The sequence below is a fragment of the Arachis ipaensis genome, chromosome B10 (genome assembly GCF_059453495.1).
Source record: "Arachis ipaensis isolate K30076 ecotype BB chromosome B10, ASM5945349v1, whole genome shotgun sequence".
Lineage (NCBI taxonomy): Eukaryota > Viridiplantae > Streptophyta > Magnoliopsida > Fabales > Fabaceae > Arachis > Arachis ipaensis.
Genome location: NC_142435.1, coordinates 8,333,672 through 8,347,090, shown reverse-complemented (window position 1 = coordinate 8,347,090; position 13,419 = coordinate 8,333,672). Strand labels below are relative to the sequence as shown.

Sequence of the window (13,419 nt, the reverse complement as noted above, 5' to 3'; positions counted from 1 at the left end):
GAGGAATTGTTGGGTAAGAACTTTATCCGACCAAGTGTTTCCCCGTGGGGTGCTCCAGTGTTACTGGTAAAGAAGAAAGATGGAAGTATGCGACTCTGTGTGGATTACAGGCAGCTGAACAAGGTCACCATAAAGAATAAGTACCCATTGCCGAGGATTGATGATCTCATGGATCAGTTACAAGGAGCTGGGGTTTTCTCTAAGATCGATTTGCGATCCGGTTATCACCAGATAAGGGTGAGGGGTGAGGATATCCCTAAGACTGCTTTCAGGACTCGTTATGGTCATTACGAGTACACTGTAATGTCCTTTGGGTTGACGAACGCTCCTGCAGTATTCATGGATTACATGAATAGAGTGTTCCGTCCGTTTCTGGATAAATTCGTGGTTGTCTTCATTGACGATATACTAATTTACTCCAAGACTAAAGAAGAGCATGCGGAACACTTGCGGACCGTGTTGCAGATTTTAAAGGAGAAGAAACTCTATGCGAAATTGTCTAAGTGTGAGTTCTGGAAGAGTGAGGTGAAGTTTTTGGGTCACGTGGTGAGTAAGAAGGGAATAGCCGTAGATCCAACCAAGGTAGAAGTTGTGATGGATTGGAAGCAACCAACCACAGTAACTGAGATAAGGAGTTTTCTGGGTTTAGCTGGCTATTACCGAAGGTTCATCAAAGGCTTTTCGCAATTAGCTTTGCCGTTGACAAAGTTAACTCGCAAAGACACTCCGTTTGTTTGGACTCCTGAGTGCGAGGAGAGCTTTCAGACATTGAAGAAAAAGTTGACCACTGCACCTGTGTTAGTGTTACCTGAGCCGAACGAGCCTTTTGAGGTGTACTATGATGCATCGTTAAAGGGCCTAGGGTGCGTGCTGATGCAGCATCATAATGTGGTGGCGTATGCCTCACGACAGTTGAGACCTCACGAAGTTAGTTATCCTACGCACGATTTGGAACTCGCTGCGGTTGTGTTTGCCTTGAAGGTGTGGAGGCATTATCTCTATGGGGTTAAGTTCCAAGTCTTCTCCGATCACAAGAGCTTGAAATACCTCTTTGATCAGAAAGAGCTTAATATGAGGCAAAGGAGGTGGATGGAATTGTTGAAAGACTATGACTTTGAGCTAAATTACCATCCTGGAAAGGCGAATATAGTGGCGGATGCGTTAAGTCGAAAGTCGTTATATGCGTCTTGGATGATGCTTCAAGAGGAGAAGTTGCTCAAGGGATTCGAGAGTCTAAAAATTGGTGCTCGAGAAGTATCTGGAACCTTGTGTTTGAACCGATTAGAAATCTCGAGTGACTTTAAGTCCGAACTCCTAAAGGCTCATGAAAATGATGAAGCGTTATGGAAGGTGTTACCGGCTATCGAGCAAGGAAAACAGTGGAGAGTGTCGGAAGAAAAAGATGGGTTATGGAGATTCAAGGGTAGGATCATTGTGCCGGATGTTGGCACTTTGAGGCAAGATATCTTAAAGGAGGCACACAAAAGCGGATTCTCCATTCACCCGGGGAGTACTAAGATGTACCATGATTTAAAGGCGATGTTTTGGTGGCCGGGTATGAAGAATGATGTGGCGGAATATGTTTCAAAGTACTTAACTTGTCAAAAGGTAAAGATTGAACATCAAAGACCTTCCAGGATGTTGCAACCCTTAGAGGTTCCACAATGGAAGTGGGAAAGTATTGCAATGGACTTTGTGTCGGGATTGCCAAGGACTAGGACTGGTTTTGATGCTATCTGGGTGATCGTGGACCGACTGACGAAGTCAGCTCACTTTTTACCCGTTCGAATGACTTACACCCTTGAGGAGCTAGCTCGGTTATACATAAAGGAGATTGTGAGACTCCATGGTGTACCTGCTACTATAATCTCTGATAGAGATCCTCGTTTCACTTCGAGGTTCTGGGGTGCATTTCAGAAAGCTTTTGGAACTCGATTAAGCTTGAGTACAGCGTACCATCCTCAAACAGATGGTCAATCCGAGAGGACGATCCAAACACTAGAGGATATGTTGAGAGCTTGTGTTTTGGACCAACCGGCGAGTTGGGATCGGTATATGCCGTTAGTAGAGTTTGCATACAATAATAGTTACCATGCGAGCATCGGAATGGCTCCGTATGAGGCTTTGTATGGGAGAAAATGTCAATCTCCACTATGTTGGTATGAAGCTGGAGAGAAAGGCTTGTTGGGGCCGGAAATGATAGCTGAGACCACTGAACAAGTCAAGAAAATCCGAGATAGGATGCTTACGGCGCAGAGTCGTCAAAAGAGTTACGCCGATCAAAGGCGGAAGCCCTTAGAATTTGAGGCAGGAGATCATGTTTTCCTGAAAGTTACTCCGACCACAGGAGTAGGTAGAGCGATTAAAGCAAAGAAGTTGAATCCTCGATACATTGGTTCATTTCAGATCTTGGAGAGGATTGGGCCGGTGGCGTATCGGGTGGCTCTACCACCCCATCTTTCAAACCTGCACGACGTATTTCACGTGTCGCAGCTTCGAAAGTACACTCCTGATGCTAGCCATGTGTTAGAACCCGAATCGGTTCAGTTAAGAGAAGATTTGACGCTTCCAGTGGCTCCAGTCAGAATTGATGATACTAGTATCAAACGGTTGCGTGGAAAAGAGGTTTCATTAGTCAAAGTGGCTTGGAGTCGAGGCGGTGTTGAGGAACACACTTGGGAACTTGAGTCGGAGATGTGAACGGATTATCCGCACTTATTCTCAGGTAATTGAATTTGAATTTGAATTTTGTGGGCAAAATTCCCAATTAGGTGGGTAGAATGTAAGATCCGGTTAATTAACGGCTAATTAACCCATAAATGAGAATTTATTCTAGAAAGCCAAAAATGTTATTTTTATGGCTTAATATGATAGAGGAAATTGAGACGAGAATTTCGGTACCAATTTTATAGAAATCGGACCAAGATTAGACCGAACGGGCCAAACCGGGCCAACCGGATCCAAAGTGGGCCCTTGGCCCAACTAAACTAAACCAAAACCCTAGTTTTCAGCACTCCCTCTCCTCATTTGAGACACTAAACACGCTGAAATGGAGGCCATGGAGGGAAGAACACTCTCTCAAGTTCTATCTCTCACTTGATTTTCAAACCACCATAACTTTTGATCTAGAGCTCCGATTGCCGCTCCGTTTGCGGCCACGCGTTCACCGCGGAGAGCTCTACAAAACCCATACAATTAATCTTGAGGTAAGCCACGTTTTACTGTTCGAAATTCCAGCCCTTGATTTCGAGTTTCATGAGTAAAAATGTTGAGATTTTGGGTTCTTTGATGTTATAGGACCCAACTCTCTTGAAGGAGAAGGTTAATCTTGTCTCTTTGGACCTTGGGTGTGGTAAGATTCTCAACCCTAGTGTAATTTGTTGTTCTATGAGGTTTGGACATTGAGATGTTGTGTATGGGTATGATGATTGTGGCTTAGGTTGTGTATATGTGAATATTGGAGCTTGATTGGTGATTTTGGAAAGCTTGGAAGAGGGTTTTGTGTGATAAAATCTGTTCTTGGAGGTGTTGATACCTTGAGAGCTTGTGGACAAGTGGTTTGGAAGTGCTCCGGTTGAGCTTGGGAAATTGGCTAAGGTATGGTTTCGGTTTCCCGTATCTAATATGTAATGTGGTAGGAAATACTTAGACTAGAGGCCCTAAGATAGGCATTGAATTGATGATGTTGTGGAATGGTTGAGATATATGATGTGATCATATGTGTGATTATGAATATTGATGCCTTGATTGTGTGATATGTGAGAAAATGCATGTTGTGATATATGCTTGATGAATGATTGAGGTTGAATTGATGGGTGGTGCCATGTTGTTGGTGAGTATGATGATTATGTATAATGATGGTTGATTGGAAATTGATATTGTTAGAAATTGGGATGAGAAGGATGTATAACATAATATTGTGTTTATCCTTTGGCCTTTTGATTGAGAAGTGTTAAAATGGTTGGAGGTAGTTTTGAGAATTTTGGTAAAATGTCAATGCGTGAGTTGAGGATGGCTTGTTGTTGAATTTGGTACACTTTGATTGATTTCAAAGAAAAGGGATGAAATTGGCATGTTTTAATTGATTTTGAAAAGAGTTGAAAGTGGCTTGTTTTGAAAATGGCACTTTGTGGTTTTGAATGAAAATATGGTTTTTAGGCATACTTTGACGGGACATAACTTGGACTACGGATCTTTGATTTGTGCCAAATCTGTTTAGAAATGAAATTGGATCCGGGATGTCCATGCCGTTCGAAGAACGGGTGAAAAATGATTTAAAATGAGAGAGTTATGACCGTCAGAAGATTGGGGGTTGAATCTGTGAATTCTGCAGCTTTTAACTTAGAAAATTTTTAGCAGAATGACCCCTCGCGCGTAGGCGCACTTGGCGCGTATGCGCCGTTCTTCGAGAAAGCATCATCCACGCGTGCGCGTGGAGTGCGCGTACGCGTGGCCCTGTTTTCATCCCAAAGTTGATTTTTGAGTTTTAAAAGCCAAACTTCATACTTCTAAGCCTCCAATCTCACCACTTATGTCTTAAATCATTATGATATGCCTAGCATGAGGAAAAGGGCTAGTGAATGTGGTAACTTGCGAGTGAAGCAAGGGAAAAATGAATGATCCATGAGGATCAAAGATGATTATGTGAGATGTGGAGGATGGCGGTGGAAGTGCTTGTTATGCCATGGGCCGAATGGCCGTAATTGTTAATGAATTGGCTGGTTATGGATTTAACCGTGAGCCGGATGGCTGGATTATGCCGTGTGGCGGCGGAGCCATGTTTATGGCTAAGTATAAATGCATATATGCTGTTGAATGAATTGTGAATGTTGGCACTTCCACCATTGGAGATGAGGGTTTCCCTGGGTAGTAGCAGTGGCTAGCCACCACGTGCTCCAGGTTGAGACTCGAAGCTCTTTTGACCCTATGTCGTAAGTGTGGCCGGGCACTGTGAAAGGCCCGGATGAGCTCGCCCCCATAAATATTCACCAGTGATGGTGATGGATAAATATTCACCAGTGAGGGTGATGGATATGAATCATGATTATGATCAAGTTTATGATGAGTATAACTCGAGTTGGGGATGCACGACAGAGGGACAGTCCAATGGCTAGCTACCAGGACTTGTCGGGTTGGCTCTATAACCGACAGATGATATCATCAGCCACTAGGGACAGGCATGCATCATAAGCATACTACATGAATTGTTTGAGATTGCCTATTTGACTGCATATTACTTGCTAATTGCCTAAATGCCTTATCTGTTCCTATTTGTAAATCTCTTGTCTGATATAACTGTGTTTGCTATATTATACTCCTGCTGGTGGTTGCGAGGTCTGAAGGAATTGGAAAGGGAAGTATTAGTTAGACTGAAGAATCTTTAGTCAGTTGCCACTTACGGTTTAGCTTGTTTATAAGCTTTGATATTATCTGAAGGAAGTTCTAGGATTGCCTTCGGCTTTCCTCTATTATTATGTATTACATATGTGGAAGCTGTTACCGTGCTGGGGACCTCTGGTTCTCACCCATGCGGATTTTGTGGTTTTCAGATGCAGGACGCGAGGCTTCTCGTTGAGGCATGCTGGAGACTTCTGGATTAGCGAAAATCCTTTGTTCTCGGGACTCTGTTTTGGGTTATATATCTTGTTTAGATACTTTTATCTCCATTAAATAATTCAAACTGTGATGACTCCTTCTAGAGGGGATTTTTGGAGAATAGGTTTTCTGTATTTGTGTCCCTTTGGGTTTCCTTTGGGGTTTCCTTATTTTATCATATGTATATATTGCTATGCTCGGACCGGTTCTCTTCGCAGCCGGGTTTTGAGTCTTGATATTCTTGTTTTTGACACTCTTTATATATATGATCTCGCGTTAGCTTATCCCGGTTCGTTACGTTATCGATCGGAGTGTTGTCCGTTCGAGTTATGGTTTTTGTTTACCCCCTTTTTCTACAAAGGCTCCTAGTTATAATCAATTATTCATACTACTATACGTACTAAATTTTTGTTTTAGAGGTCGTAATACCTTGTCATCTCTGAATTATGACTTAAGCATAAGACTTTGTATGGTAGGGTGTTATAGTCTATCTTTATTTTGAAACGAGTTTACATTCTGAATTTAATTTTCGGTTTATTCTGAATATAATTTCAGTTTATTTCTGAATATAATTTTGGTTCATTTTTGAGTGAATTATTTTGTTATAATTTTTTTTGTGTTCACTATCTTGAGAGGAATAAAACCAAGAAAAGGAGAAGAAAAATCAAACAAAAAAAGAAGAAATAAGAAGAAAAAATTTCTCAAAACTTCTCATCATGTTCTTCTTTTTCTTGTTTTGTTCATCTAATCAAACAAAAAAGAAGAAGCACATAATGCTGCAAAATCACTTGATGGATTTGGATGTGTATTTTTGTTTATAATTCAATTTTGTTTGTGTGTTTGTTTTCGAATTAAATTTGTGTGCCGATTCATTAAGTAATTTCAGTTCATTCTAGATTTAAATAAGGTGCCTTTGGTCTGTGTTTGTTTTGAAACAAGTTTACATTATGAATTTAAATTTAGGTTTATTCTGAATATAATTTCGGTTCATCTTAAATATAATTTCGGTTCATTTCTGAGTGAATTATTTTGTTATGATTCTTCTTATTTCACTATCTTGAGAGAAATAAAACCAAGAAAAAGAGAAGAAAAATCAAATGCAAAAGAAGAAACAAGAAGAAAAAATTTCTCAAAACTTCTCATCATGTTCTTCTTTTCTTGTCTTGTTCATCTAATCAAATAAAGAAGAAGAAACACATAATGCTGCAAAATCACTTGATGGATTTGGATGTATTTTTGTTCATGATTTAATTTTGTTTGTGTGTTTGTTTTCGAATTAAGTTATGTGTTGCAATCATTAAGTAATTCTGATTCATTCTGGATTCAAATAAGGTACATTTAGTCTGTGCTTATTTTGAAACGAATTTACATTATGAATTTAATTTTTGGTTCATTTTGAATATAATTTTGGTTCATTCTAAATATAATTTCAGTTCATTTTTGTTTTGCACAATTCAAAATTCTTCCTCCTCACCTTTAACTTCTTTTTCATCAGGAAGAGAAGGAGGAAAAGAGAAAAAAAATACAACAGTAACAACAACAAAAGAATGACGATAAAGAGAAAACATGTAAAAAAGAAGGAACGCGAAAAAGGAGGAGGAGGATGAGCAACACGAAGAAGAAGGCGAAGAAAAAGAAGAAGACGCTCCGTGCATAAATGAGCGTGAGAAGCTCTATACGTAAATGACCGTGAGAAGAAGAAGAAGAAGATGTGCGTGTAATCACGCTCTTTTAATGAGAGTGATTTTTGTTGGTGTTAGACCTACTTAAATAAACTTGGATAAAAAATATTTGGATGTGTAGCAACCTTGTTATAGAAAATATCATTCACAATACACTATATTAGCTATAATTTTCAACTATAAATATTTTTCACCTTCAATAATGATTAATACTAAAGTAAAAAATTCAACTATTTAAAAATAAAATCCTAATTCATCATTCCAAAATAAAGTCAAATTACCCCAAAAAATTTTATGATCTTTATAATAAATATTTAACTAATAATTTAGTGCTAAATAAATGAAATTATGTATTTAAATACCACTTAAAATATTAATTTTTATGTTTTCATATGTAGATATATATTATAATTTTAACTTTTTTTATTATTATTATTTGCATAAATCTTCTTTTATTGTAAATTTTATTTTTATTATAATAACATAAATTTAGTATTTGTTAGGTGTAACAAAAAAGATGTGTCATGCATATTTCACTAAAAAATATTAAAATTAAATTTTTTAATTTTAAGAATAAAAATTAATATTTTTTTGATGATCTTTCAAGTAAAACAACTTTAAAAAAAAAATCTTTGAATTAACTACATAATATACCATGTCAGGGTAACTTGATTGGTGAGTTTTATTGTGCTTTTGTTATAGTGCCTAAATTACCTAACTTTTTTTTAAAGTAAAAAATAAAATATTTAAAATAAAAAGTAAATCATGTAAAATTTATTAAATATTATTTATTTACCTTTTTTAGTAACTTAATAGGCACCATAGCATTCACAAACTTGATTTTAGTACAAGTTCAATTCAATGTTTTTCATGGACTCACAACAGCATTTTTATTCTTGGTTATATTCAAATTTTACTATTATTATCCGGCTAATTCTTTTTTAATATAAAAGAAGATTGTGTGTAATTCATCATTATGATTAATTAGTATATTTTTTTTAATATAAATTTTTTTTAATTTTAAGTAACAAATCAGACCCATCAAATTTGTATATTCAAAAAAATTTAAAATAAAAAAAAACTCAAATCAATCTAACCCTTAAATTTATATTTAAAAAAAAAATTTAAAAATCACAAATTTGAGAGTCAAATTCGTATAACATCAAAAGAAAAAAGAATTAAAATCCACAAAATTGTCTCTCAAATTTATAATCATCCACACAAAAAAAATACACCAACTCTCCACATTATTTAAAACCATCAAAATCTCAATAATAAAAATAAAAACTATTATTATCCCACCATTCCCATGAAAAAGGAAAAAGAAAATTGATTCTCATTGTACACATTTATCAAGAAACGTCAAAGCTCGTTATTCATGTTGGCTCTTGAGCAAATTTTTTGAGCCACTTCTAATGTTAAGCTCCCTCTCCGAGCCTCTCTGCTACACTTCATACCACGTGTCACTATATTTGTGATAAATATCTGTATATCTGTATAGATTTAGTTTTGTATCGTATAATTCTCCAATAATAAATGCTTGTTTGAACGTCATTATTTTGATAAAAAAAATCTTTTTTAATGAAAAAAGATTTTTTTTTTTATTTTTTATTGTGATTAGTAAATTTTTAGTAGTAAAAATAAAACCACTAAAAAAATAAAAGAAATATCTTTTTTGAGAAGTTATAATTTATATTTTTTTAAAAGATTTTTTCTTTAAAAAATATGTTTTTCATATAATAAATAAACAAAAAAGTACTTTTATATTGTTATACCCAAACATAATTGATAAATAAAAGATCATTTTACATGAGATACCCAAACATAAAATTACTTTTACTTTTCCATAAGATCTTTTAAAAAAAAGATAACTCGAAAAAAGATCTTTTTTAGAAGTTCACTCAAACAAGCTCTAAATACAATAATATTAAAAAACAAAAAAAATTAAAATTTATTTTATTTAATATTTATTAATTATTGTAATAATTAATTAATATTAAATAAGATAAATTATAGATATTTTTGAGTAATTTTTTTTAGGGATAAGTACTTTTTCGTCTTCAAGGTCTGGGGTCAAAATCAATTTTGTCCCGGGCCTTTTTTTTATTAAAATCATACCCAACATTACAAAACGTTATAAAATTGTCCTTTTTTAATCTCAATTTTATTTTTTGACTAAATTACCCTTAGTTAATTAATAAAAAAATAAAAAATATATTAAAAAATAAAAACATAACCCACCCCACCACACCCCTATCCCTATCCTCATCGCCATCCCCTTAACCAAAAAAATGAAACCCCATCCCACTGTGATCATCACCCCATTTCCTTAACAAAAAAAAATTAAACATCATCTCACCATGATCATCACTTTCCATTAACCCTCTCTTTCTCATTAACATTCTCATTAACACCCCATAAAATCATCAGCAGAATTTTTAATAATTAAGATAAATAATAAAAATAATATTAAAAATAAAAACAGAAATTCCAATTCACACAAAAGAAAAAGAAGATGAAGAAGACGCAGAAAAAGAATTAGATTTCTATTTTCTAGTCCAACCACAGCAGCAACAAGTAAAATCAACAGAAATGGTAGTTCAAACAACAATAGTTTGAAACCTTGAAAGCCAAAACAAACACACGAATTTGGTGCTTTATGTATGAGGTAACATTGACATCCTCAGACTTACTGGGAAAATAAGAAAGCAATCCCTATTGCAAACTGTTAATGAATCCATTCATACACATAAATTGCTAAGAGAAATATACTAACATTGAGAATAACTAACGAAACACTGTCACCTAAAAAATCCACTCTCAATCCTACATGAAATTTCCTTCCTGTGTGGTTCAAATTCATAAGGTAGTGGAAAGATCAACGGAGTGGATGAGGTACGTCAGAGCCAGAGTCAACAACATCAGCACATACGCTATCCCTTGATCTACTGATGATCCTGAAAAGACACCAACACAGACATAAGGAACAACAATGCAAGATGTTATTAGATCTGGGATGAAACGAGAGACATCGTAGAAATCCAGATACAGAAAAATAGAATACGGAGAAAGAGGTGGAAAGAGGGATCGGCATCGGAGATCCTCAAAGGTGTGGCGGAGGGTTCTGGCGCGTTTCTCCAATCTTGGCAAGACCAGCTCCACTCCTTGCGGTGGTCTTTCCTTGGGATCTTGAAGAGGAGGATCGAACGACGAAGAAGCAGGTGGCGGTGGCGTTTCCAGAGAATTGCGATGGAGCACGAGACAGCGACGGGTTGCTGTAGTTAGCAGTGGATTCTACAACGGACGGTGCGAATAGAACTGAGGGAAGGTGGAGAAAGAGTCACTGGAGCCAGACGGTGGTAAGAGAAGAGAAGGGAGTGGGGGTGCAGGTGGAGGGGGGAAGGGTTTGTTTTTATTTTTTAATATTATTTTTATTATTTATATTAATTATTAAGGGTAATTTGGTAAAGAAAATAAAATTAAAGTAGAAAAGGACAATTTTATAACGTTTTGTAACCTTGGGGATGATTTTAATAACAAAAAAAAGGTCCGGGACAAAATTGATTTTGACCCCAGACCTTGGGGACGAAAAAAGTACTTATCCATTTTTTTTATTACTAAACATTTTTGGAATAAATAGGGCAAATGACTTGGTTAAACCAAGTACATTTGAAAATGTCCTGAATGTCCCAAACGAAAATTTACAACGTCAAAGTCCCAAACCACGTTTTTATATAAATCGAATCGAATAAATTCAAGTTATCAAAACAGGTAGTAAATCGAATCTTATTGATTCGAATTAGCCAATTAACGAAATTCAATAGAAATCGAATCAAATAAATTCGATTTAGAAGTGAACGTAATAGATTCGATTTATGTGCGAACGTAAATCGAATGAACCTAATTCAATTTATACATGCAACTATCGTGGGAGTAAATTGAATGTAATTGTTTCGATTTACAAAGGAGGGAGGTATATAAAAACCAGATGCTATACAAAATTTTGTAGAAGAGTGAGATTTAAAATGGCTAGTGATGAGAGTTTCATAGCTCTTGTGCACTGTAGAGGTTCCATTAAGAAGAAAACACTATCAGGGATTAAGTTCACTGACAAGGATCCACTGAGTGTTTTTCTCAAACCTTTGACAAGTTTCGCTGAGTTCAAGAGTACTATACTCCAGAGATTAGGACTGCTTGGCCTGAAACGGGTGGAGAAGTTATTCTATTGTATTCCGATCTCCGTGTTACGCGATGATGTGAAGTATGATTCATTCATTATTAGCAGTGACGAAGATATGCAGGTGCTGTTTCATTGTCGCCGTTAGTTTCCTAAGTGAGGACTCCGGAGTTGTTGGCGAAACTTGTGGATGTGGCATCTAGTTCTGGAGGCTCGAACAGGAATATGCACTCCACAGGACATGTAGCCAGCTCTAGTGCATTGCCTGTTGGATCATCGTCAGCAGTGCCAGTGGTTGCACGCGAGTCAGACTTAGTGGCTTCACCATCGTTTGCCGTCAATCTGAATCGAAGTTGTGATGCATTAGTTGGTGACGCTGGAGCGTTGGAAGACGGTGATTTCGCGGCATGCAGCTCTTCTCTGTGTGTTCCGGTAATTGGAGAGGTTGTAGCACCTGAAGGGGTGGAGGATGCATTGCAGGATGCTGATGATGATGATGATGTTGATGTAGAGCCCACAACGATTGCTGCGGATGATAGCGATGAGGAGACTCCACGGACGACTCCACCTGTCGGCGGGGGAGCATATAGTTCAGGTACTAATCAGTACCCTCCCCCCCTCCACTTCTCTACTCTGGACTTGGATGCCATGGCGCCTCAGGAAGATCCGTCTGTACCTGTTGGTTTCGGGGCGAGAGACTCGCAAAATGCAGGAGGCGTGTCTGAGTTTCAGATCGGCCAGCAGTTTCAGGATAAGGAGGAAGTTGTGCTTAGCGTGAAGACCTATAGCATTCGCCGCGGGGTTGAGTTCAAGGTCTTGGAGTCGGATCACCGCAAGTACTATGGCAAGTGCAAGGAGTTCAGGAGCGGGTGTGTATGGCTAATCCGGATCAGCCTCCGTCAGCGCAAGGAAATTTGGGAGGTAAAACGGTACAATAGTCCTCATATTTGTCTAGCCACATCGATCTCTAGTGACCACAGAAATCTTGATTATCATGTCATATCGGCTTTCATTATGCCCCTGATCAGAGCTGATGCTGCAACATCGATTAAGGTACTGCAGAATGCCACAGAGGCACACTTCGAGTTCAGACCGACGTATAGGAGGGTTTGGATGGCCAAATAGAAGGCTGTGGCACAAATTTATGAAGACTGGGATGATTTATATAATGAGTTGCCACGATGGGTATTGGGCTTGCAGATCACTTTGCCGGGCAGTGTAGCTGTGCTAAGGACGAGTCCTGTTCCAGTGGGTGGGCAGTTGGATGATTCTACAGCTTTTTTCCATCGCTTGTTTTGGGCATTCCCACCATGTGTTGAGGCAAATAGTTCGCATGACTAAATGGAGATTACCTCGAGGCCAACGGCCAATGAAAAACATCATATTCGTCCGGCCGGAATCCAGGGAACCTCCAAAAGATCCACGACTGGACGAGCTGCAGTGGACCAGCCAACTTGATGACATTTCTGTTCGCCACATGGCACATGCACCTATATAGCCATGACAACGCAGCGGAACCCCAACTGTACTGACCCATGTCCTCCAACCTAGCCACATACGGCAGCCATCGGATGTGGAGGCGGGTACCTGACTTGTCCCCAAATAGCTGTGTCGATAGGAGCATCATGATGTACGCACGGGCATACCTCCTAACCATCTCGTCATCTGCCCCCTGTGGAAGATCACTAAACGTCTCCTCAAACCATGTGCACTTCACTGTGAACTTGTCGATGCAGTTCGCAGGAGGCAACACCACGAGCAGCTCCTCAAACCACACCCATGGTGGTCGGTCGCCCTCTATAAACCGCGGAAAGTCTGTCAGGCAGCTGCTAACATACTGACCGTCGATCGGGAGACCAAGGTGGTAGGCTACATCCTGTAGGGTTATGGTGCACTCCCCAAACGGCATGTGGAATGTATGCGTCTCAGGCCGCCATCTCTCTACGAAGGCGCTGACCAACGGCT

At 38.2% G+C, this 13,419-nt stretch overlaps 1 protein-coding gene across 1 annotated transcript; it reads left to right on the top strand.

Moving 5' to 3' along the window:
- The first annotated feature begins 11,679 nt into the window (after window positions 1-11,679).
- LOC107620057 (uncharacterized) lies at window positions 11,680-12,795 on the top strand. The gene is made up of 2 exons (XM_016322280.1): window positions 11,680-12,507; window positions 12,655-12,795. Exons 1-2 carry the CDS (start codon window positions 11,680-11,682, stop codon window positions 12,793-12,795), a joined length of 969 nt encoding a protein of 322 aa, XP_016177766.1.
- Window positions 12,796-13,419: the final 624 nt, after the last annotated feature.